Genomic DNA, 26,165 nt, shown 5'->3' on the forward strand with positions numbered 1-26,165 from the left:
AAAGGTCTAAAAATGTCCAAGTTGTCGGTGACAATACGACGTCGGATGCTCAAACTAGTTCAGCGGCTCCTATAAAGTCTGTACAGAGATCAGTATATGCAGTGGAACCGGGCTGTTCGGCCGGCCGGCCGGACGTGATTGTGGCTCCAACGGGACTGCCCATAGCTGTTGCTGCTCACGTGAATGAAGTGGACAATGAGCGGTCCACGGCTGCATGTGCCATACAGGCCGTGGCTGTGGATCAGGGCGGGCCTATGGCTCTTGGCTGCATGCGCCATGCACCGCCCACCGAGAGTGGTCCAGTCACCCACACGAGCCCGGCGCTCAAGTAGCTAGATGTTGCTGCCCCGACGCTGCATGCAGCTGCAGCGCATGCTTCTGCCATGGCTTCAACGCGAATAGAGCCGGTCGTGGGTCCCGTTGCGCCTCCAGCCACATCACCGGTTGGCAGGATGGAATCCTTGACGACGCCACCAGCCACATCACCGGCTCGGGTGGCTGTCGCCGCGGTTTCACTGGGCTCGGCACCTCGTTCATCACCGACCGCTGGGACTGTACAAACACCTCCGCCATCGTTAAAGTCTACGCCAACTGCTACTCTGTCGCCGATGGGTACTATGTCTGGTGGCATGACCACGCCCCTTCGACGTAGTAATCGTCACTCCCTTGCTGCTGATGGTTCCTCTGCAACTGATGAGCACTCCCTTGCGAAGGCAATGCGTCGCCAGGCCTTGAGGAATTTAGAACCCACGCCAGGTACCTCGTCCACTCAATCTTTTCTTTCTTTTTCAGATACTCGTATTACTAGTAGCTTAAAGAATGTTGGTGTATCTATGGGAAAGAACAATAATGAAATTAATCTGTCGGTTGGGGCACTTAAACACATGGAGATTGACCGTTTAAGGGTTTCTCCGAAGTGTAATAACGCCCTACCAAACCCCGAACCGAGGACGATGATGAAGCGGATGCCAAATATGATGGTCCGCTAATCTCCCACTTGGTTGGTGAGGTTATCGAGGTGGGTTTAGATGATGCAAGACCTGGGTCAATGTTTTGTGACTTCACAGTGTCTTCGCGGAAATCTAAATCGCACTCCTCTAAAAAGAAACAAAAATCGTCCAAGAAGGCGAAAAGTTCCACACCCATTCGAGTTTTCTCATGAGAGGCATGTTTTGGAATAGCAGAGGTCTCTCAGACTTGGCTAAACATAAACACCTCGGTGATTGTGTGTGAGAACACGAATTGGATTTTGTGGCAATTTCTGAGGCTGGTAAATGTGACTTTCGCCCACACGTCCTCGATCACCTATCAGGTGGTTTCGACTACACATGGCATAGTCTACCAGCTCGTGGAAGGTCTGGAGGAATCCTTCTTGGAATATTGACCACGACCATGGATTTGTTGGCTTTTTCGACCGGTGATTTTCATATCAAATTCCACCTACGAAATAGGGCTGATAATTTTACATGGAGCCTGGTCGCAGTCTATGGGGCTGCCCAAGATGAGCATAAATCTGCTTTCCTCTGTGAACTAGTGAACCTGGCTAAGGATAACCCGTACCCAATGCTTATTGGAGGGGGTTTTAATATCCTTAGGTACCAGGAAGAAAAAAATAATGACCGCTTCGACACTCATTGGCCTTTCCTTTTCAATGCTGTGATTGACAGTTTGGATCTTCGGGACGCCTGTATGTTGGGGCGGCAGTTCACTTGGGCTAATAACCGTTCTGTGCCGACGTATGAGAAGATCGATAGGGTACTCATGGATACCGAATGGGAGCTTAAATTTCCTATGGTAACCGTGCGAGCCCTAGAGCGTATCGAGGCATTATCGGATCATGCACCAATCATTCTTGATTCTAATTCTACGAGTCATTCTGCCCGTCGCCCTTTCAAATTTGAATTGGCATGGTTGCATCGGGATGGTTTTGTAGACTTAATAAAGAGTGTTTGGGACAGGCCCGCTGTTGGTCGTACACCGATTCAGAGATGGAATTATAAAATAAGGGCCATGAGGCAACACCTCTCTGGATGGGCTAAACACACCATTGGATTGTACAAAAAAGAAAATCAGCACCTCTGTACCATCATTGATGACCTCGACAAAATTGCAGAGACACGCACCTTATCTCAACAAGAGATTGAATTGAAAAATCAATCTAATGAGAAGGTTGCCCGTCTATTGCGCGAAGAGGAGATCAAATACTACCAGAGGTCCAAAGCTGACTTCATCCTAATGGGAGATAGTAATACAAAATACTTCCAATTGGTCGCCAATGGTCGACATAGGAAGAAATGTATTCATAGTCTCCAACAGGATGAGGGGCGGATCGAAGGTCAGGAGGAGCTCAAAAGGTATATCACCAGCTACTACAAATCTCTTTTTGGGGCGTCAGATGAAGGGAATGTCACCCTTGACGAGGCCCGAATAGATAATATTTCACAAGTCACGGTGGAAGAGAACAATATCCTCACGTCACCTTTCTCGGAAGAGGAGGTGAGAGCGGCGGTGTTCCAAATGGAACACAACAAAGCTCCAGGCCCTGATGGTTTTCCCGCAGAATTTTATCAGAATTTCTGGGATATCATTAAGGCTGACCTTCTGGAGTTGTTTAAGTGTCTTCATGCCGATCAACTTGACCTATTTAGGCTAAATTTTGGTGAGATTGTTTTGTTGCCGAAAATTAAGGAGGCTGAACGGATCCAACAGTTCAGACCCATATGCCTCCTTAATGTCAGCTTCAAGATTTTCACCAAAGTAGCTACGAATAGGTTAAACTCAATAGCTGACCATGTTGTCCGACCATCTCAAACGGCCTTCATACAAGGAAGGAATATACTAGATGGTGTAGTTATCCTTCATGAGACCGTCCACGAGATGCACCGAAAAAACATGAGTGGAGTGGTATTCAAAATTGACTTTGAAAAAGCCTATGACAAGGTCAAGTGGTCTTTTCTCCAACAGGCCCTAAGAATGAAAGGTTTCTCCGATAAATGGTGCAAGTGGATCCAAAAATTTGTAACTGGAGGTAGTGTGGCCATCAAAGTCAATGATGATGTAGGTCATTACTTTCAGACAAAAAAAGGACTACGACAGGGTGACCCCATGTCCCCAATGTTATTTAACATTGTTGCTGACATGTTGGCTATTCTGATTGAGCGCGCCAAGCAGGATGGACAGATTGCGGGAGTAGTGCCACACCTTGTGGATGGTGGCCTCTCTATTTTGCAATATGCCGATGACACGATTCTTTTTATGGAACATGACCTAGACAAAGCTCGAAATCTGAAGCTATTGCTTTCAGCGTTTGAGCAAATGTCGGGCCTCAAAATTAACTTTTATAAAAGTGAATTGTTTTGCTTTGGAGAAGCCGTTGAGGCGGCAGCCGATTATGCTGACCTGTTTGGTTGCGCACTTGGCCAATTCCCGATTAAGTATCTGGGAATACCGGTACATTATCGGCGTCTCACCATTGCGGAGTGGAAGCATGTGGAGGAGCGTCTAGAGAAAGGGTTGAGCAGTTGGAAAGGAAAACTACTCTCAGTTGGTGGTCGGCTCGTTTTGATCAACTCCGTCCTCACAATATGGTTCTCTATATGCTTTCTTTCTTCCAACTCCCAAAAGGGGTCCTGCAAAGACTGGACTACTTTAGATCCAGATTTTTTTGGCTAGGAGATGGTGAAAAGAAAAAATACAGGCTGGCCAAATGGAGCGTGGTTTGTAGGCCTAAAGACCAAGGTGGCCTTGGAATTCATGACCTGCAGGTCAAGAATGAGGCCCTTCTCAGTAAATGGTTATTTAAACTTCTTACCGAGGATGGTGTTTGACAAACCATGTTGCGCAACAAGTATCTAGGCCAAAAGGCGGTATCCCAGGCATATTGGAAACCTGGCGACTCGCACTTTTGGGCTGGCCTAATGGCGGCAAAGAAACATCTCTTTTGCTTTGGGTCTTTCGCAATAAAGGACGTGTCGGAGATTCGTTTCTGGGAAGACATCTGGCTAGGCAATGCCAGTCTCAGAGAACAATATCCAGCCTTATATAACATCGCTCGCGATAAGAATAATACTATTGTGCACATGCTCGGTTCTTCGCCGCCGAATATTTCGTTCAGGCGGGATTTGATTGGCCCCCGGCTTGTGTCATGGCATAATCTTTTATCCCGGCTGGATTCGATTAACCTGACACAAGGTCGGGATGTGTTTCGCTGGAACCTTACTACATCAGGGTCTTTCACAGTGGACTCTATGTACCGTGCACTCACGCATTCTGAGGTACCAACGAGTAATAATAAGAAAATTTGGAAGTCTAAAATTCCACTAAAAGTGAAAATCTTCATGTGGTATCTCCGTAGGGGAGTTGTGTTAACTAAAGACAACATCGCACGGCGCAACTGGCGAGGGAGTAAGAAGTGTTCCTTTTGTACTCATGACGAGACAATCAAACACCTCTTTTTCCAATACAAGTTTGCACGTTCTTCAGTCATTCAAATAGCGTCAAATTTGTATCCGCCCACAAGTGTTGCCAATATTTTTGGTCATTGGTTGGACGGTATTACAAATAGGTTCAAAACGCTAATAAGGGTGGGAGCGTATGCCTTAATTTGGTCACTTTGGCTATGTAGAAATGATTTGGTTTTTAATGACAAAAATGCTTTTCCTCTACAGGTTATTTTCCGGTGTACACACTCGCTACGTACATGGTCTATACTACAACGGCCGGAGTACCAACCGCTGTTCATGGCGGTGTGTACGCGACTGGAGCAGGTGGCTACGGAGGTTTTTTCCCAACATGGGTGGCAGCATAACCTACGGATCGAGCCACCACCTTCTTCGACATAGGCATAGTGTTGGTCTAAAAGACTCTACTGTTGCCGGTGCGTTGATTTTTATTTCATGAATTTTGTCAGACTTCTGGATTTGGCTGTGTGCATCTTAGTTATGCAGAGGCCGGGTGTTACTCATAATGCTTTGTATCTGCTTCATGCTACATTTTAAGATAATAAAGTCGCCCTTTATCAGAAAAAAACGTGCAATATAACAATGAATGAAGGCGAGTAATAGGCGCCGGCGGACCGGCTCGAGGTTTGGTCGGTCGCTTAGGGGCCCTAGGATTAGATTGATGTCAGACGTTGGATCCGTTAGTTAACCCCCACAAAAACGCATCTTCTCCGAACAGCACACTCCTCTTATCCATCCAGCGCACGTGCTTGCCGTCGGAAAAGAAACCCTCCGCAAGAACAAATCCGGCCACCGGCCGACATTACTCGGCAGCAGCGCCGCCCCTGGCTCATTGGCCAGCGCCACTTGCACCAGCGCCGCCGAAGATTAGTAGCACCTATTGGCGTCGCGTAGCAGCTGTCCTCGTTGCCGGTTGCATCACCGCTCGCGTCGGAACACCGTGTCCCCGGTCGCAGCACCAGCGAACGCCTCCGCTGTCCTTGCAGCTAGCTCCAACGCTTGATACCGTCGTTGCATGTAGGTTCATGCTCTCTTGTTCGTTGTCGGCTCGCTCGCAGCTTATTCTGCCAGTTTATGGCTGAAGTTTTTTTCATCTACGGTGAAATCTTTTTTGTCAATGGTTGTATCTTTATTGGTTGCGTGGTGCTGGTTGAAGCTCTTTCTCTACCTATGGTTGTAGCTTCTTTCATCTATTGTTGAAGCTTTTCTGTCAATGTTTTCCGGTTGCGGATACCCATTGAAAGCTTTCTCTATCTATGATTGAAGCTTTTTTCATCTATGGTTAAAGCTTTTTTTGTCAATGGTTGCATCTTTTTTTTGATTGTGCGGTGCCATTTGAAGCTTTCTCTCTATGTGTTCGAAGCTTTTTCATCTACCGTTGAAGCTTTTCTATCAATGGTTGCAACTTCCATTAGTTGGGTGATGCCGATTGAAATTCTCTGTCTATTGTTGAAGCTTTTTCATCTTGAGCTGAAGCATATTGCGTCACCGTTCGTAGCTCCGTGTGTCGCGGGTTATAGCAATCGGCTGCCGGCATGGTCCGCTTGCAAATCTCCACAGTCAACGCTCGCACCCCCATGGACGCAAAAAAAGCGGGATTGAGGAGGTCGTCGGAGGGAAAGGGAGAGAGAGAGAAGGATGGAGGAGATCGCCGACATAGTGAGAAGATGGAGTCATGGGAAACCAGTGCTGGGTAGATGCGCCATGGGAGAGATGCACATGAACTCCAGGGGATGAAGAAGATGACTCGGTGTTCGTGGAAGAAGATAAATAAAGTATAAAAAACAAGATGCGGTGTGTGGGCCTCATGGCATGTGGGCCTGCAGGGAATAAGTGCGTTAGTTGCGTAGTCTGATCCAACGATGAGCGCGCGACCGGTACAACGCTTAGCCGGTCGTCCGGAGTGCTCCTCTTCGGCGCCCTCAGCGCCCCTTATGGTATTTGGCGCTCGAAGGAGCGCGGTTCTGGGCCGGCCCAGCATCGCTCGCCCCAGAAGCTTTCTCTCTATGTGTTTGAAGCTTTTTCATCTACCGTTGAAGCTTTTCTATCAATGGTTGCAACTTCCATTAGTTGGGTGATGCCGATTGAAATTCTCTGTCTATTGTTGAAGCTTTTTCATCTTGAGCTGAAGCATATTGCGTCACTGTTCGTAGCTCCGTGTGTCGCGGGTTATAGCAATCGGCTGCCGGCATGGTCCGCTTGCAAATCTCCGCAGTCAACGCTCGCACCCCCATGGACGCAAAAAAAGCGGGATTGAGGAGGTCGTCGGAGGGAAAGGGAGAGAGAGAGAAGGATGGAGGAGATCGCCGACATAGTGAGAAGATGGAGTCATGGGAAACCAGTGCTGGGTAGATGCACCATGGGAGAGATGCACATGAACTCCAGGGGATGAAGAAGATGACTCGGCGTTCGTGGAAGAAGATAAATAAAGTATAAAAAACAAGATGCGGTGTGTGGGCCTCGTGGCATGTGGGCCTGCACGGAATAAGTGCGTTAGTTGCGTAGTCTGATCCAACGATGAGCACGCGACCGGTACAACGCTTAGCCGGTCGTCCGGAGTGCTCGCCCCAGAAGCTTTCTCTCTATGTGTTTGAAGCTTTTTCATCTACCGTTGAAGCTTTTCTATCAATGGTTGCAACTTCCATTAGTTGGGTGATGCCGATTGAAATTCTCTGTCTATTGTTGAAGCTTTTTCATCTTGAGCTGAAGCATATTGCGTCACCGTTCGTAGCTCCGTGTGTCGCGGGTTGTAGCAATCGGCTGCCGGCACGGTGCGGTTGCAAATCTCCGCAGTCAACGCTCGCACCCCCATGGACGCAAAAAAAGCGGGATTGAGGAGGTCGTCGGAGGGAAAGGGAGAGAGAGAGAAGGATGGAGGAGATCGCCGACATAGTGAGAAGATGGAGTCATGGGAAACCAGTGCTGGGTAGATGCACCATGGGAGAGATGCACATGAACTCCAGGGGATGAAGAAGATGACTCGGCGTTCGTGGAAGAAGATAAATAAAGTATAAAAAACAAGATGCGGTGTGTGGGCCTCATGGCATGTGGGCCTGCAGGGAATAAGTGCGTTAGTTGCGTAGTCTGATCCAACGATGAGCGCGCGACCGGTACAACGCTTAGCCGGTCGTCCGGAGTGCTCCTCTTCGGCGCCCTCAGCGCCCCTTATGGTATTTGGCGCTCGAAGGAGCGCGGTGCTGGGCCGGCCCAGCATCGCTCGCCCCAGAAGCTTTCTCTCTATGTGTTTGAAGCTTTTTCATCTACCGTTGAAGCTTTTCTATCAATGGTTGCAACTTCCATTAGTTGGGTGATGCCGATTGAAATTCTCTGTCTATTGTTGAAGCTTTTTCATCTTGAGCTAAAGCATATTGCGTCACCATTCGTAGCTCCGTGTGTCGCGGGTTGTAGCAATCGGCTGCCAGCATGGTCCGGTTGCAAATCTCCGCAGTCAACGCTCGCACCCCCATGGACGCAAAAAAAGCGGGATTGAGGAGGTCGTCGGAGGGAAAGGGAGAGAGAGAGAAGGATGGAGGAGATCGCCGACATAGTGAGAAGATGGAGTCATGGGAAACCAGTGCTTGGTAGATGCACCATAGGAGAGATGCACATGAACTCCAGGGGATGAAGAAGATGACTCGGCGTTCGTGGAAGAAGATAAATAAAGTATAAAAAACAAGATGCGGTGTATGGGCCTCATGGCATGTGGGTCTGCAGGGAATAAGTGCGTTAGTTGCGTAGTCTGATCCAACGATGAGCGCGCGACCGGTACAACGCTTAGCCGGTCGTCCGGAGTGCTCCTCTTCGGCGCCCTCAGCGCCCCTTATGGTATTTGGCGCTCGAAGGAGCGCGGTGCTGGGCCGGCCCAGCATCGCTCGCCCCAGAAGCTTTCTCTCTATGTGTTTGAAGCTTTTTCATCTACCGTTGAAGCTTTTCTATCAATGGTTGCAACTTCCATTAGTTGGGTGATGCCGATTGAAATTCTCTGTCTATTGTTGAAGCTTTTTCATCTTGAGCTAAAGCATATTGTGTCACCGTTCGTAGCTCCGTGTGTCGCGGGTTGTAGCAATCGGCTGCCAGCATGGTCCGGTTGCAAATCTCCGCAGTCAACGCTCGCACCCCCATGGCCGCAAAATAAGCGGGATTGAGGAGGTCGTCGGAGGGAAAGGGAGAGAGAGAGAAGGATGAAGGAGATCGCCGACATAGTGAGAAGATGGAGTCATGAGAAACCAGTGCTGAGTAGATGCACCATGGGAGAGATACACATGAACTCCAGGGGATGAAGAAGATGACTCGGCGTTCGTGGAAGAAGATAAATAAAGTATAAAAACAAGATGCGGTGTGTGGGCCTCATGGCATGTGGGCCTGCAGGGAATAAGTGCGTTAGTTGCGTAGTCTGATCCAACGATGAGCGCGCGACCGATACAACGCTTAGCCGGTCGTCCCGAGTGCTCCTCTTCGGCACCCTCAGCGCCCCTTATGGTATTTGGAGCAAACGACAAGAAAATGTGTAGCAAGTGGGATTCGAACCCAGAAGGCACTGCTCACGCACTTGCCACTTCTACCACTGCGCAACGATAGATTTGTTGTATTATGTGCGAAAACAGCTCTATTTACCCCATGTTTGAGCACCAATACGTCATGGATTTTAAAATAGTTCATCGATTTCGACAAAACGTCATGGATTTCAAAGAAATGTTCACCAAAAAGTAAAAAAAGTTCATCATTTTTTTAAAAAGTTCAAGAATTCAAAAAAAGTTCACCGGATTTTGAAAAAGTTCATCAATTTTGATAAAAAAAAGTTCACGAAATTTACGTAAGTTCGCCGGATTTTGAAAAAGTTCATCGATTTTGATAAAATGAGTTCAAATAATTGAAAAAAAGTTAATCGATTTTGATAAAAAAGTTAACAAATTTGAAAAAAGTTCACTGGATTTTGAAATAAAGTTCACAGATTTAAAACAAGTTCATCAGTTTTGATTAAGAAAAGTTCACAAATTTGAAAAAGGTTTATCGGTTTCAAAAATGTTCATGAATTTTCAAAAAATGTTCACGCATTCAAAAAAAGTTCAGCGGAATCTGAAGAGCGGTTCATCGATTTGATAATAAAAGTTTATGCATTTTGAGAAAAAAAGATAGAAAAAGGGAAAAGAGAAAACAAAACAAAACAAAACAAAAAAATAAAAGCTGTAAGAGGAAAGAAGTTAAAGGAAGTAACAAATCACGTTAGGTAGGTAGGTCAGCTGGCTATCGGCGCTAACGTTCAACGATAGATCACAGGATCGAATCACGCATGCATGCAGTTTTTTGTCTTTTAAAACAGAAGAAAAAAGTTGTAAAACAGGCCGGCTCAATATTGAGGCGTGGGGGACGCGGGGGTGTGTCCCGTTTGCGTCCATGCCTTTAAGCGGCGCAACGGGCGCCGAATAGGATTTAGTGGTCGTCCGGCCTCCAACGTTTCCCATGAATGAAGGGCCTGTCTATGACACATCTAGATGTAATATAGTTATGTCACATTTAACCTGGTGTCCACTATGTTTGTGATCTTTTTTTTTGTCCCAGCTTTTTTTTGTTTCTTGTTGCTACCTTATTTGTGGGAGCTTAGATGTGACATCGTTAGAAAACATCTAGATATGAATTAGACAAACGGATAAATTGATTACGGTACACGACTTGACATGCTTGTACGGAAAGGACACAGTTATTGACTTGCACGGAACGTAAATCACATGATGACTTTCGGTCTCCTAGTCCTAGTTGCATACGTACATGATTGTTGTGTACTCCTAGTTATAGTTGGTAAACACGCTAGCTCCTATATGTACGAGCACAACGATCGATTAGTCGCAACAAGGTGATTGGTCGATCGATTCATTGCAACAAGTCGATCGATGCATTGCAACAAGTCGATCGATTCATTGCAACAATTCGGTCGATTCATTGCAACAAGTCAATCGATCGCCATGACGCAGCTGGACGAGATGCCGGTAGAGGAAAGGCGGGAGTTTGTGAAGTGGAGCATGAAAGCCTATCCATGCGCCACATCGCTGGACTAGGAGCAGCTGGAAGGCGGCTATCGGCCGGATCCTGGAGCAAAGCCCCCCTGATCACCTCGGTCACCATGACTGCAGGAAGCCTCAAACTTACCAAAATGAAGTAATTGTGCATTTTTTGGCAACTAAAAGGTCTTCCTTCAGCCTCTCTGTTTATTTAGATTGCTACTTGTTGAAGTAATGACCACTGCATATTACTAACTAAATCTTTGATGCAGTACTTAAGAGTTAAGAATTTCCTACCATGACATGAGGTAAGATACAACATATCACTATAAACAGAAGTACCATAGTAGAACGACAAGACCATAAACTCTGTCAGAACTCAGAGTTCATACCCAAAAATGAGAGATGGCAGTTTTTGCATCTAATCCATGGAAGTATTGACCGACGTAATCCCGGACTGAGTGTTTCCATTTACAAAGAGGGTTTCTCATCTGACAACAACTCCTTGACCAGACCATGCAATCTGTGGAGAGCCGTGCTTTTGGTCTTCCGTTCGATGACTATTTGTACATTTCATGGGATCGTTTATCTACTGTTCAAGGAATTTCAAGAATGACCTACACCGACACTACTTCCGCTGCAACTCGAAGTTGGTAACGATCCGGTCCAAACCACATCTTCATATTGTTCCTGGGGGTTTATAGGGCGATTTTTTTTGTTTTCTACTACGTTTCCCAACACCCAATGCAGAATGCAATCAACCCAACGAACGTATTATCTGATAGGGTAGAAGGTGACAAGTTTAAAAAATTTGCAATCCATGCTCCAATTGGACTGTGTGAGTGTAGAGGGGCAGCGGAAGCGATCAAAACAGTGATGTGGTCCTTCACGGGCATTTCAGCAAACACCTTTTGCGCGTGTAGGAAATTTGAACCATACCATGAAATCCACAAGCACCAAGCTATCCAGTGTTCATCATAGCAATATACTTGCAAGAGCACCCCGCTACAACATCAATATCCCAACATAATCATCAACATATCAAATAACTCATGTATGCCATGCCTCGAATCTCAACACAACCAAACCGTACCAAGCTTGATCAATAGGTACCGGCAGCAAACAAGCACTTGAGCAACAGCCCATATGGCAAGAGAAACACCAAATCAAGTGGATACACAAGAATTTACGTGGAGACATCTTATGGGGGAAAACCACGGGCGACGATGAGTAATCTTCCACCATAGAGATAAGTCAAGTACAAGGAGGAAGCCAACAAGGAAGGGAGACTCCAAACCCCTAATTTTAGCACTCAGATTTTGGTGGATTGGTAGATCAAATGATCTCAGTTCTCTCCCTAACCTTATAGTAGAAAAGCTCAACTCTTTGTCTATTCCCGAGCTAAGAGAGAAATCTAAATAAACAAATTTGCAAGGGACCTTCTCAGCTTGGTAACTATGTCAAACAAGCCCTATTCCAGTCTAGTACATGCCTATATATTGTTTTGCATGTTAGAATGGCCAAACTGGCTTCCAAATGATGAAATAAGAGCTACACATTGTAACAGACCGGTTAGGCTATTACGATCATGCAACAACACAGTTAAGCCACGAACGTTCCCTATGCCCTATGGAACCGTCCCTGACAAGTAGTTGTTACCGAATTCAAGTCTTTGAATACTTGCTGATAAATTTCCAACTGAATGAGGTATGGGTCCATAGAGCTGATTGTCATTTAAAGAGAGCACTTGCAGAGAACCACAATTACTCAATGCATCTAAAAACTTCCAGCCTTGATCGTCCTTTGCTTCAAAATTGTTTTCATCGAGTTTCAGGTCAGTTAGGTGTAGAAGGTTTCCTAAAGAACTCGGAAGTTGGCCGGTAAAATTGTTTGATGCTAAATATATTATAGACAGGAAAGAAGCGTTGCCTAGGGAGGCTGGAAATTGACCTTCGAACATGTTGTCGCTCAAGCTAAGTGCCCAGAGATTAGGAAGAGTATCGCCAATGTTAGATGGCAATTCCATTTGTAGAAAATTCGAATTCAAGTCCATAATTGCAAGGGCAGAATTGTTTATAAGTGTCGTTGGGATTCTACCTGATAACCTATTCCCCCTTAGAAACAACGAGATCATATTTGGCAACTGCCCAAGCTCAACGGGAATGTTCCCTTGGATCTGATTTTCTGATAGAGAGATTAACTGTAGCTGGGTGTTGTTCTTAATATTTGATGGGATGGTGCCGGTGTAATTATTACTGTGAAGGATCAAAGACACAAGGCTATTCAGGGAACCAATATTTGGGGGAAGTGAACCCGTGATCGAGTTGAAAGAAAGGTCTAGGTACTCTAAGTTAGAGCAATTTGTAAGTGCATCAGGATTGAACCCCTGCAACCTGTTATCGCCCAGATCAAGGGACTGGAGCTTACGGAGGCGGTTAAGAATGGGCAACTGGCCAGAGAAGCCGTTTGAGGAGAGGACGAGTTTCCTAAGGAAGGTTAGATTTCCAAGAGAGGGAGCAATTTGACCTTGCAAACTTTGGTCTGTGAGGTTGAGCGCGGTGACACGCCTGCGTGCTTCAAGCTGCAGTTGACACCCTCCCACTGGCAATGGTGGATGCTAGTGTTCCATGAGCTCAAGGCTTGCCTTGGATCACTGGTGATGGCTCGCTTGAAATCTAGCAACGAGAGCATGTCCTCACTGTTACCAGGGACTGTCGAGCATCGGGTGTTGCCAATTCCATAAGAAATGAGCAGCAAGGACAATAGTAGAAGCATGGACATTTTCACCGTTTGATCGGCAGACATAAGGTGGCCCTCGTTACCTGCAAAGTAAAGAAAGATTGAACACTCTGGCGGAGATAAATTATCTTAACTTACTCCGATGAACAATGAAAGTTTACGATCCGATCAGAGAAAAAAGTTTAGTACCCATCTAAGTGCGTCTGCTGATAGCCACACAAGTTATTAGAGCACAAAGACAGTAAAGACAAAGCCAACAGCAAGATATATAAAAGCCAAAATGGATGTTAAGCAGTACCGATCAGGAGGACATAGTAGGACACCTCTTCTCAGCCAGATCGCCCGAAACATCACAGCAGCCTTTCTTCCAAGAAGTGTGAGTTGGAATGTTGGATGCTCAGCTGGCTGAGGTCCCGTCGGTTTAAGAGCACGTTTACAGTGTTATCACATCCACACATCAGAAAGTCCCACACCTTATCTTAAGCGTGACCACAGATGGAGCGAAGACCTCCTCGAGTCTGTCAATCTTGTCAGTTACCGCGCGTTCCAGTTTTTATCTCCTAATCCGCCACTGCCGTCGCTGCCTGAGCTGGAATTGTTCTACTCGATATTTTCAGCAGGAATCGAACAGAGATCTTCCACACCAGTGTACTACCACATGTCTCAGCGTGGAATGGTTCACTGGTCCAAGATTCTCGTTTTCAGTTGTGACTGGCTTTCAGAATGTATCGTGTGGACATGACTACTTTCTTTGTGTTTTCTGGATAGAGTACATGTTAGAGAGGGCCAACTAGACTTGTATACATTCCATTGACAACTACAGACCATGTAGATGCCGTGCCGTGCAGGTTAATTTACCATTCCAATAGGAACGAAAAATCTACATTTGCAGCTGTCTTTTTCAACCACGCACAACAAAGATAAGGTAACGGTTGCTCCAGCTTCCGGCTACACCGCTTTCTACACCAAGACACCTCTACACATAGACTAACGCATAACATGTCATCTGTCGGATTCTCACTGAAAATACTCATGGCAGTAGAACAAGCGGCAGCTCTCTAGATTCGAGGCTGGGCATGCCGCAACGTTCCTGTCCAACTCAGGCAGCGACAGCATCGGCGGATTAGGAGATAAAAACTGGAAAGCGCGGTAACTGACAAGGTTGACTGACTCGAGGAGGTCTTTGCACCAATCGGTGCTCAAGCTTAAGATAAGGCATGAGATTTTCAGACGTGTGGATGTGATAACGGTGTAAAAGTCTTTTTAAACCGCTGGGACCTCACCCAGCTGAGCATCCTACATTCCAACTCACTTCATAGCTCACTCACCACAGCACCCCTGGTGAAAGGACCATGCAAGAAAGGCTGCCGTTCTGCGCGATCAGGCCGAGAAGAGGTACTCTGTTCTCCAGATCAGCATTCATGCTTAATTAATTACCATCCATTGTGGCATTGTATCTTGCTCCCGTCTTTGTCTTTATTGGCTCCGTTACCTCAAGCATTTCACAAAATTAAACCTAGCTCCGTGATCTAATAACTGGTGTGGCTATCAGCAAACGCACTTACAGGGTTTGAACCTCCTTTTTCCAAAAAATAAAAAAACTTACACATGTTCTTTACTTCTTTTCTGAGTGGATCGTAAAATTTTATTGTTCATTGGAGTATGTTCAGCCGGCTGTGAACATATTGGCCAGTGTTCATTCTTTTTTACTTTGCAGGTAACGAAGCCAATCAGACAACGAAAATGGCCGTGCTTCTACTATTGTCAACGCTGCTCATTTCCTATGGAGTTGGCACCATCGAATGCTCCACGGTCCCTGGTAACAGCACGGACATGCTCTCGTTGCTAGATTCCAAATGGGCCATCACCAATGATCCGAGGCAAGCATTGAGCTCTTGGAACGCCAGCATCCCCCATTGCCAATGGGAGGGCGTCAACTGCAGCCTGACGCAGAAAGGGCGTGTCACGGTGCTCAATCTCACCTGCCAAAATTTGGAAGGCCAGATTGCTCCTTCTCTTGAAAATTTAACCTTCCTTAGAAGTCTCGACCTCCGTTCAAATGGCTTCTTTGGCCAGTTACCCACTCTTAACCGCCTACATAAGCTGCAGGACCTTATTCTGGGCAATAACATGTTGCAGGGGTTCAACCCTGACGCAATTGCAAACTGCTCCAGCCTCCACTATCTAGACCTTTCTGCAAACTCCCTGAAGGGTTCGCTCCCCACAAATATTGGTATCCTCTCCAGCCTTCTGTATTTGAAAAAAAGGGCAACCTGGTGCATGTAGCTCCCGCTTGCGCAGGGTCCAGGGAAGGGTCCGACCACTTTGGGTCTATAGTACGCAGCCTTTCCCTACATTTCTGTAAGAGGCTGTTTCCAGGAATTGAACACATGACCTCATGGTCACAAGGCAGCAGCTTTACCACTGCGCCAAGGCTCCCCTTCTAGCCTTCTGTATTTGAACCTTGAAGAAAATAATTTCTTTGGCATCATCCCGTCAAGCCTGCACAATATAACAAATATAAGGGAAATTGATCTATCAGGTAATCAGTTTGAAGGGAGCATTCCGGGACAGCTTGGGCAGTTACCGAGTATGTCTCAGTTGTATCTAGGGGGGAATAGGCTATGGTAGAATCCCAACAACAATTTTAAACAATTCTGCTCTAGTAGCTCTTGACTTCAATTCAAATTTTCTACGCATGGAGTTGCCATCTAACATTGGCAATACTCTTTCTAAACTTATGGCATTATCCTTGTCCAATAACATGTTTCAAGGCCGAATCCCAGACTCCCTAGGTAACATTCTACGACTCGAGCTGATAGATTTCTCATCCAACAATTTCAATAATCAAGTACCTAGTTCCTTGGGGAGGCTTATTAACCTGAACTATTTAGGACTTGCGGAGAACAAGCTGGAAGAGAATGACAACAAAAGTTGGGGATTCTTAGATGCGTTGAGCAATTGCAGTTATCTGGAAGTGCTCTCCTTACAAAGCAATCAGCTGAAAGGATCCATACCCAAATCAGTTGGAAAGTTGTCACCATGCCTTGCATATCTATCGTTAGAAAGAAATTACTTGTCTGGGACAGTTCCAGACAGTATAGGGAACCTTACTGGTTTAACTCAGTTATCATTAGCTCAAAACAATCTCTCCGGTCCAATTGGAGCATGGATTGAAAAATTCAAGAACCTAGGAGTGTTAGCTCTCGCAGAGAATAACTTTGCTGGGCCGATTCCATCCTCCATTGGCAGGCTTACAAAGTTGACAAAGCTCTTCCTGAGTCGTAATATATTTGAAGGTCCCATACCACCCAGTTTAGGAAACCTTCCATTTCTGTCAAGATTGGATCTTAGTGAGAACAACCTAAACGGGTATATTCCTTAAGGGCCCTTTTTAGGGACATATCCGTTAAGTGTTGGTATGGTAATAGAATAACCATCGGTGAGACAATCCGGAAAAAAAGGATCTGCCCCCGTGTCGTCCCCCAGCAAGGCGACTCTGGCATCTGCTTCCCCGGCGGGCGGCCCTCCATGCTCCGCTCCTCGTCCTCACCGCCACGAGTGGCGACGACGGGGCAACTCGGTCGGTCTCCTCTCCATGGTGGTTGTTGGCACACTGATGACGATTGATGGCGGAGATAGGGCGCCGGGGCGGCGGCCCCTCTTCGAGGTGATGGCGACTGCGACGGTCGTTTGGGTGGCATCGTGGCTGGGCTTGTAGGATACACGCGGTCCCGCCATAGCGGCAACGGTGGGTCTGGGAGTCACCGGATCCGTCCAGGAGTGGCTGGTCCCCGTCCCCTGGCATGGTTGGCGTCTCGCCAAGTTTGGGCCTCCGGGGTTGCAAGCGGAATGATGCGGCATCACTGACCTTTGTCCGCAGGTCTGGAAGGTCTGGACCAAGAGGGGGCGGTGTGGGGGCTGCTAGCTTCATCCTAATAATGGAGGTTTGGCCCTAGGGCTCATATTATCAGCCAACACGGCCTCAAGAGGGCACGCTCAAAGCTTCGATTTCTACCGGTGTCATGGGACATGTCTAAGTCAAGATTCCCGAGGCATTGATAGAGGAGGAGAAAGCCATGCCGGCTTCGATTTTCATGACCTAACCAACTAGGGACGGCTTAGCTTAGTCTTTTCCGAGAGGCGATTGATGTCTGCCAACTTTTACGATCTTGGGTATATCGGCCTGTATTGTAGTGTACGTTTGGACCGTGCTTTGGCATCTGCCGAGTGGTGTGTTGGAACAAATAATCAACCACTAAAAAACATTTGCAAATGCTGCACAATTCCTCTCTTTTTTTTCACTTCAGGGGAAGAGAAGTTGCCTCATGTCTGAAAATTCTACTCTTCATTTTGTATTGCAGATGTTAAAGCATTACTCCCTCCGTCTGAAAATACTTGTCATCAAAATGGATAAAAAGGGAAGAATCTAGAACTAAAATATGTCTAGATACATTTCCTTTTATCCATTTTGATGACAAGTATTTCCGGACGGAGGGAGTATCTCACATGGAAACTGAAAATCAGGTCCCTACTTTTGCAATCAAGATGATGTACAGATTAAACTGCTAAACATCGATGAAAACATGCTAAACATCCATGAAAAACATGCTAAACATCCAAAATATTATTGTGAACCGCAATCAAGAAAAGTTTGGAAAAAATAAAATAAAAGCAGGCAGGCAGGCACACTTTAGAAAGGGGAAACAAACTCAACTGCAGCAATACATCATATTGACAAATGGGTGAATATTGACATGCAATAGAATGCCTATATGTTTACAACACATAGAAGAACATAAAGCTCTTCCATGCATCAAACAATCTCTCACTCTGTATATCTTAATCCCTAGCTCTTTCTAGCCTACAGCTGCGGCTGTGAGGCCCACATTCAGCAGGAATTCACCATTTCATCCTGCAAAATTTGGTAATATTCTGTATCTCACGCAAACAATTGTGGCCTAGGAAATGCATCAAAACTCAACTCTTCCTACTTAATCAATCCACTAAAATGCGATATAGGGAATGGATGTTCCCGTCACATAACATCCTAATTCCTACTTAATCAATCCACTAAATATAGTTGTAATAGAGACCGTCCGAACTACTACCAGCTAATATAGGAAATGCATCTCATTACTAGTGCTCTTCCATGGTACCGGCCTCATAGATACCATCCAAAAGCCTCCTGACATCTTTCGTCACATGGCATTACTGTTTCAAGCAAGACAGAACAGAAGTCAGGATGGACATAAATTAAGCACATAAAATCAAATGGGCACCAAGATATATAAGTGGATAGTAAAACAATGGTTAACTATCATGTGTCTTGTGCTCGAAACCTAATAAAAGCTCCAGGAATCCATGTTAAATGCCATCATACCAGAAGGTGCGCATATCTTACATTATACGGTTCAAAGTCCAGTAATACAAAGCTTTGATTATATAAGTAGAAATGGCACACGAGTGCAAATTACCTGCTGTTAACTAGGATTATTCACTGGTCCATATCAAAGAAAATATTATGTTGTGATATATCTAAATAAGAAATCATGCATAGGCCCCAGCCTGCCTGCAGATAGTATTCGATCCACTATTCATTTAATATTCGATTATTAGACTCACATACATAATAGCTTGAGCATAGCAGTCACAGTTCAACGGTATGATTGATTTTGAGAAATAGGAAGCTAAAGTTTCAGACTGGATGGGTTTGTGATGCTATTTCAGAACAAGTGGTCAACATGATAGCAAGGCTAGGCATCCTTCAGTTCTTATACATGATGTTTTCTACCTTTGTAGGTCCACTTGCAGATCAGAAAAACAGTGATACAACAGAGCGAAAGGCCTGCAAACTCACCAAACAAATTATTTTTCAGCACCAGCGGAAATAACCGTAATGCAACTGCATAAGGAAGCATTAAAAAAAGGTAACCATTCTAGGGAGTCAGCTGTCATAACCTGACACCTCCTGCTATCGGCGCTCTGTAGCTAGTCTGAGTTCATATAAATATTACCATCTTCGCTAAAAGTATAACCAACTAGAACCTATTATTACAGATGAAAATATATTACGCAACACGGACTTATAGACGACCCATAGCAACACATAAATGATATTTTCGTTACAGACTGCAGACGAAGTAAGAGCAGCACAGCATCCTTTCAAAATCATCTTAGAGAAAGCATTTCAATGATGTTGAACTGGTTCTCTAAAATGACGTATGGAACCAATCATATACCTAACAACATTCTACAACTACAATCATACCAAACTGTGTGACAAAGGATGCACATCGCAATACTATGTAACCTCAGCCAAGAGAAGAGCACTATACTGATCATCTTAAGGACAGAAAACAAACCTTGTAGGATCATCCTTGAGTGCAGGGAATTTGGGGGGCCAGAACATCATAAAAGGATGGATAGGATCAGAAGGTTCATCTTCTGACCATATACGCAGTTTCCTGCACTTGATATCCAGATAGAGCAAGCATCCACTCATCATCAAGAACATAAACTCAGCATTGTCCCCCACCTCCCTTATCCAAATTGGAGGATTTTGTTCATTGTCAATAATGCGATCCGACATCCTCAAATTAGCAACCATGTCATGCAAACAAATAGTGTCCACCAATGACCAGTTGTCCCCCTTGCAGAGCCAGATGCGAAGCTGAAACTCCTTCAGCTTGATGAGATATACACTAGAAGCATCATCGGCCCGTGACAACTTGGTGTTTAAACAGCCATAGTTCACCCCTTGTGGGAACTTAATTGCGGAGAAGCTTGTGGCTGACAAATCCAATAAAAGAACGCCACTCCAGGCACTCTTGTCTTGGACAAAGAAATAGATTTTATTGTTGACAAGCATAGGTTTACTGTCATATAGCAGAGAAGAGGTTTTAGTGGTGGCCGAGGTTTGCATACGCCATACACCATCTTGCAACACATAGACACGCACATTGAAACATTTTGTGTGCATGATATACTCCATTGACACATACAAGTAGAAAAGTGTGTCGCCTTCTTCTTTGGAGAGGACTGCATAACGAGTGTCGTAAATGGAGTAAATATTGTAATGCTGCGGGAACGGTGGGACGATGGACATGCTTCTCTTAGGGCATAGTGGACGGTGCACTCGAAGAGTGACTCCTCTTGCTCCTATGCCTCTGGTGAAGATGCAGCCATTCCGGAAATCCTTGATCGATATAGCGCGATCTAACGCGCCGCCATAGAGGGCGTAGCTTGCCACACGGCGGATGACATCGGCGAGCTCCGGGGGATATGGTGGCGGGATGGGGAAGAACCATGCCCCACGATAGAAGCCAATGAGGCGAGGAGGGTGCAGCTTACGAAAATGACATAGGAAGGCCGGATCAGAGGCATGGTGGAGCTAGCGTCTGCACACAAGGGCGGCGCGGACGAGGGTGGTGGGGAAGCTGAGGCGGAGGAGGATCTCGATGAGGAGGTCGTCATTGTTGAGCACCTTCCATACGGCTGCGTACAACACTCCCGGCGGCTTCCTCTCACCGTTCATGTTGTGATGGTATCTGTGGGTTTGGGAAACAATGTAGAACAGGGCATTAGTACCGCCGGCTGAATTTAGGCAACAGAATAACCAACGGTTTGCACTAAACAATGGCTAGTGAATTTCAATTAGATCCAAAAAAATCGGACTAAAATACTCTAGGGTTAGCGAATCTGATTAATCAACAATCGGCATTCAGCAATGGCTAGTGATTCTGATTTGGTGGTAAAAACACTCCAAGGGTTCGGAATCTTATTGCATCAAACATGGATCATGGGGCTGATGAGAACACTCCGAGGAACACAATCATGGAGGCATCCATGAATCGATCTGAAAATAAGTACATGGATCCAGCGGGAAACCCTAGCTGCGAAGGAGGAGTACCTCAGTCCAGGTTGGTCCGGCGGGACATCTCTCCCCGGCCGTCCGCGCCCCTCGCGCCGTCGGAAGGTGTCGCCGTCGAGAGGCGGAGAAGCGATGGGCACGACACAAGGAGTCGGGTATTTCCCGATCTGGGACGCGGACGTTTGGTCTAGGGAAGTGTTTGTGGCCAGGGCGCCGGCCGAACCGTTGCGCCGGTCGCGTGCGCAGCGTATGATCCTTCCTTCCTGATCCACCGGCTCCTGTTGCACCCACGCGCACATGCTGGTGGGCCCCGACCAGTTTTTCTTTAGCTGCCAGACCGCTTTTTTCCCCTACACTTGTTTCTATCCCTACCCGTGTCCACTCGTTTCCTCTTGCAATCGCCATGGACAGCCGTCGGAGCCCTGACCGGTTGATATCGAGCTACAACCTGCGAGTTGTTTTTTAGGGACCGGCGGGAATTTTTGCTAGGACCGGGTGATTGCAAGCCATTTTTTTGCTGCAACCGGTGTTTATTTTTGTTGCGACCAGCGAGAATTCTTGTTTTGACCAGTGACCGGCGAGAATTTTTACTACGACCCGGTGATGGCCATTTTTTTTGCTGCAACCAGCAAGAATTTTTGTTGCGACCAGCGAGAATTTTTGTTACGACTAGTGACCGGCGAGAATTTTTGCTACAACCCGGTGATGGCCATTTTTTTTGCTGCAACCGGCGTTCATTTTTGCTGGGACCAGCAAGAATTTTTGTTGCGACCAACCAGCGAGTTTTTTTGTGGCTGAGATTTTTTTTGCTAGGATAGGGGAGATGATTTGCTGGGACTAGCAAGACGGAAAGCTGCAACGGGCAAGACGATTTGTTGGGTCCAGGAGAGGCCATGCTACAGCGAGCCTTTTTGCATGAGCAACGACGTCGAGTTGCGACGGTGATGCAGGGCGGCGGCACCGAGCAGGGCCGGCCTGGGGCATGGGCGGTGGGGCGGTGTCCCAGGGCCCAGGCGGGAGGGGGGGGCCCATGATGTAGTACATATACATACTAATGCCCGGCAAAAAAATGGTAAAAAAAAACGAGATGGGCTAGGGCGCGAGGCCCATGCGATCGATTACGAAGCGTTACGCTAGCGCCAGCGATCGATACCGGCTGCTCATTTTCTTTTCCTTCGTCTGGAGTCTGGACGGTCGGTCTCTAATCTCTTCGTCCTGCCTGCCGCTCGGCGCTTGGCGCCTTGCCGTCTCGGCCGCCGCTGTGCGTGCCGCATAGCAGTCCGGTAACCCAAAGTCTGCAACGAGCCAACGAGGTAATCCATGAACCATTCCATCCGCCAGTTTCTTCAGCCCGTATATGTATCCATGATCCATCCATGTTCTTGATGACCTAATCCATCCCCCCAGATCCCAATTTGACAATTTCAGTAGTATGTACGTATTCAACTATCCACATGTATGTCTAGGGTTCCAATCATCCGATTATAAATTCTTAATTCTTTGTACCCTCTTTTCTTCATGATTTTAGGACATTATCCTGCCATGTTGCCTAAGAAGAAGATGTTGTTGCTGAAAAAAGGAGAAGAGAAAAAGAAAGTATTATTGCATCAAGAAACATCCAAAGAAACTTTTTTTGAAGCACTGAAGTATTATTGTTGTCGATGGAGTCAGTTGAATTTGGTTCTTATTTGAGGTAATCATGGTATGTTAGTTTTATTTTGCCATCTTTTTAGTATTATTGTTGTCGATGGAGTCGGTTCGAATTTAGTTATTATTGTTGTCGATGGAGTCAGTTGAATTATTGTAGTTAAATTTGGTTGAAATTTATATAGGGGCCCATGTCACCGAGTTCACCTAGGGCCTTTCAAAACACAGGGCCGGCCCTGGCACCGAGCTGCAACAGTGGACGGGATATTCATGGGAGCTGGGTTATCACGAGTCGACGAGCAAAGCATCGGAGCATGGCGCTGGCAACTCGTTTCGTGCATGCGCGGCCGGACGACAGAGTGCTTGCGAGGCGACAACAGCAAGTTGCAACCGCGATGCAGGGCAGCCATGGTGAGTTGTGATGGTGGACACTCGCGGAAGCTGGGCGTCACGAGAAAAGGTACGGCGCATGGCAACCACTACCCGTTCCATGCGGGCGGACAAAGTGGGCTCGTTTTGCATGGGATTCAGTGGTTTCAGTTTTGCATGACCCAAACGAGCTAGATCCCAGCGCAAAAAAAACGAGCTAGATCCAACGTTTCAGGATGGACGAATCCAATGGATGCAAGTGGACCGGCGGAGCGACTCGGCCGGTCGACCGGCGCAGAATAGCGCCCTTTGGTCTATGGGCATATACACCCTATATGATTTTTTTTCTTTCTTTTAGTAATTGAACAAAAAGTCAATAAATTCTGAAAATATTTTTGAAATAAACTTGACCTTCCATTGTAATCGTGGAAAAAATTCAACAAAAGGAAAATCCCCCATGCTTGTTTTCAGAAAAGACAAAAAATTTTGTCCAAAATACTGTGAATAGTGACCTATAATAGCAAATAAATTTGTCTTTTGGGCTGTGAAATCAACGTTGCATCTTTTTTTTTGAAAATTTACATATTAGTATAGTACAAAAGTAAGCCAAGTTTATTCTAAAATATTTCTAAACTGTTTTGACATTTTGTTTAACTACTAAAAAAATCCCCATATTGGGTGTATATACAACCAGGTTCCGAAGTGTATTTCCCGATATGTTCTGTTCTATGGTCGGGAAAAGAATATTGAAAGTTGGAAACCGGAAAAAAAAGACGACGCGCGAAACCAACCTATGATTATCCTAAAAAAATCATGTGATTGAGTTCCAACTTTTCGCTTGTGAACCGCCCCGAACAGGCGATCGGGAGGATGCCTCCTTTCTTTGCCAGCGTGGCTGCGGGCCCCTTCGGCAGCCACTCCGGCGGCCCGACGGGCTGAGGACCCCGGCAACTTTGCTCTGGCTACTAGATAGGATATGGTTTGTTTTTCTCGGAGGTGTTGCATTGGTGGTGGAATCAACACTGCGTCAGAATAAATTGGCTCTGCTTCTTCCCTGGTGATGCTTCAATTGGCATCGCCAGTAAGCATGTAGCCTCGGCGCTTCGTCGGACTTTGGTTTCAACGATGTTAGGTTGTTTGTATCGTTTCTATGCGTTGTTTTGATAGTTTTGTCTTGGTTTTCTATGTGCATTTCTCATGTTCATGTCAAAACATATATTTTTTGTACATGTTCGATATTTTTTAAATATGCACTTATCATGTTTTAAAACAAATATTCTTTAAGGTTATATTTTTTGTATACATCAAGAACATTTTTTATACATGTTTAACATTTTAAATACATGATTAGCATTTTTAAAAACTATTATTTCTTTTCAAATACCTGTTTGATGTCTACATTTTTCATCAACATTGTACAATTTTCATATTCAAATGAAACATTTATTTGATATATATTTAGTATTTTCCAAATTCATGATTAAAACATTTTTTATATGTCACGCTCATTTTTTTATATGCGTCAAACTTTCTAAAAATGTCGCAAACAATTATATATAGATACATATATATATATCACTGGTAGTTATCACCGTTTGCGTTTTGTATGTTGTATGTAATATCTGTCAAAATTGAGAGTATGTACGTGTAGTATGTAGTATATAACAATGATTAGGTAGTATATATATTAATTTTTAGGTAGTATATACCATGTTTTGAGTATGCTGTTTTTTACGTACAAATATATACGTATTTCATAAATATAACAAAAACTATGGGTTTATATATAATTTTTTCATGTAACTTGTTTTGAAATATCTTAGATATAGTATATGAATATATATAGGGAAAATTCATCCTACCACCTAATGGTAGTTACCCCACATATCTCATATACTACCATGTGGTATTATATATACTATTTTATTATTTTAAATATGTTCATATACTATATCTAAGATATTTGAAAGCAAGTTACATGAAAAAATTACATATGAGCCCATAGTTTTTGTTATATTTGTGAAATACGTACATATTTGTACGTTAAAAAGAGCATACTCAAAACATGATACATACTACCTAAAAATAGTATATATACTACCTAATCATTGTTATATAGTACATACTACACGTACATACTATGGTTTCGATAGATACTACATACAATATACAAAACGCAAGTGGTGGTAACTACCACTGCTTGTAGGAAACATTTGTCCTATTATATTTTCAAAAAATATTTTGTTTATGTTTACCATTTTTTACAAATATATAATTAAGTTTTTTTACAGTGTACGTACAGTATACACATGAATTTATTTTAAATGGAACAAAAAATTATGCTATCAACTTTTTTCATATACATTTGAAACATTTAATTTATAGACGTTTAACTTTTTTCAAATTTATGATTCTATTTTTATAATGTCACAAATATTTGTTGAAAGTTTCGAACATTTTTAGAATGTCATAACATTTTTGTATATGCTTTCAACATTTTTCATATATTTCGAAACATATATTTCGAGAAGCCCTGACACCCGATGGGTTGTTACAACTCGCGTCCTCTTATATGATCCATGTACAGTTCTGGTGCTTCATGGGCCCGGTAGACCTCTTGTCCTTTGGGCTAGTATTGAGGGCATGTACAATGGTGCTATTTTAGAAGTGCCACGTAGGATAAATGATGAGGTGGAGGTAAGAAAACTCATAAGAAAAGGCTTGTCTTCTCTTATTTAAGATAAGACAAGAGATGTTCTCTTAGCACAATTTGTCTCACCATGTTTTAAGGAATGACTAGTTATTGAAGATAAGGCTAAGATATAACCCATTGTAGACATAATTTTTTGTCATCTCTAAATTACATGCAAGACTTAAGATAAGACTGTCTTATCAACCATTGTACATGCCCTGACCGACGTCCTCTTTTTTACTTCAGTTTTTTCAATTCATCTTCTGTTGAAATGTGAGATGGGCCTAGAGCCCATATGACAATTTCAGATTTGATCTCTAAGGGCCCATGTAGGTGGCATGACAAGGTGGTGGGAAGTTTAGTCCCACCATGCTAGTGTAAGGAAAGTT

At 44.9% G+C, this 26,165-nt stretch overlaps 1 protein-coding gene and 1 long non-coding RNA gene across 2 annotated transcripts; one reads left to right on the top strand and one right to left on the bottom strand.

Moving 5' to 3' along the window:
• Positions 1-11,899: 11,899 nt before the first annotated feature.
• Positions 11,900-13,690, bottom strand: LOC123135404 (uncharacterized). Its single transcript, XR_006465986.1, has 2 exons — positions 13,494-13,690; positions 11,900-13,278 (listed from the first exon to the last, which is right to left on the bottom strand). It is a non-coding gene; the product is annotated as an uncharacterized lncRNA (long non-coding RNA).
• A 775-nt stretch (positions 13,691-14,465) lies between these two features.
• LOC123138615 (receptor kinase-like protein Xa21) lies at positions 14,466-24,752 on the top strand. Its single transcript, XM_044558568.1, has 4 exons — positions 14,466-14,590; positions 14,913-15,471; positions 15,625-22,761; positions 22,901-24,752. The coding sequence occupies exons 1-3, from the start codon at positions 14,548-14,550 to the stop codon at positions 15,824-15,826; spliced, it is 804 nt and encodes a 267-aa protein (XP_044414503.1). The 5' UTR covers positions 14,466-14,547; the 3' UTR covers positions 15,827-22,761; positions 22,901-24,752.
• Positions 24,753-26,165: the final 1,413 nt, after the last annotated feature.

Source organism: Triticum aestivum, chromosome 6B (genome assembly GCF_018294505.1).
Source record: "Triticum aestivum cultivar Chinese Spring chromosome 6B, IWGSC CS RefSeq v2.1, whole genome shotgun sequence".
Classification (NCBI taxonomy): domain Eukaryota; kingdom Viridiplantae; phylum Streptophyta; class Magnoliopsida; order Poales; family Poaceae; genus Triticum; species Triticum aestivum.

What these genes read in the sequence shown, in the direction of transcription:
- LOC123138615 (XM_044558568.1), top strand. Translation starts at nt 14,548, where the DNA reads ATGCAAGAAAGGCTGCCGTTCTGCGCGATCAGGCCGAGAAGAG. An exon ending in CGCGATCAGGCCGAGAAGAG is followed by an intron (nt 14,591 to 14,912) that starts GTACTCTGTTCT and finishes TTTACTTTGCAG; the next exon opens with GTAACGAAGCCAATCAGACA. An exon ending in TTGAAAAAAAGGGCAACCTG is followed by an intron (nt 15,472 to 15,624) that starts GTGCATGTAGCT and finishes TTTACCACTGCG; the next exon opens with CCAAGGCTCCCCTTCTAGCC.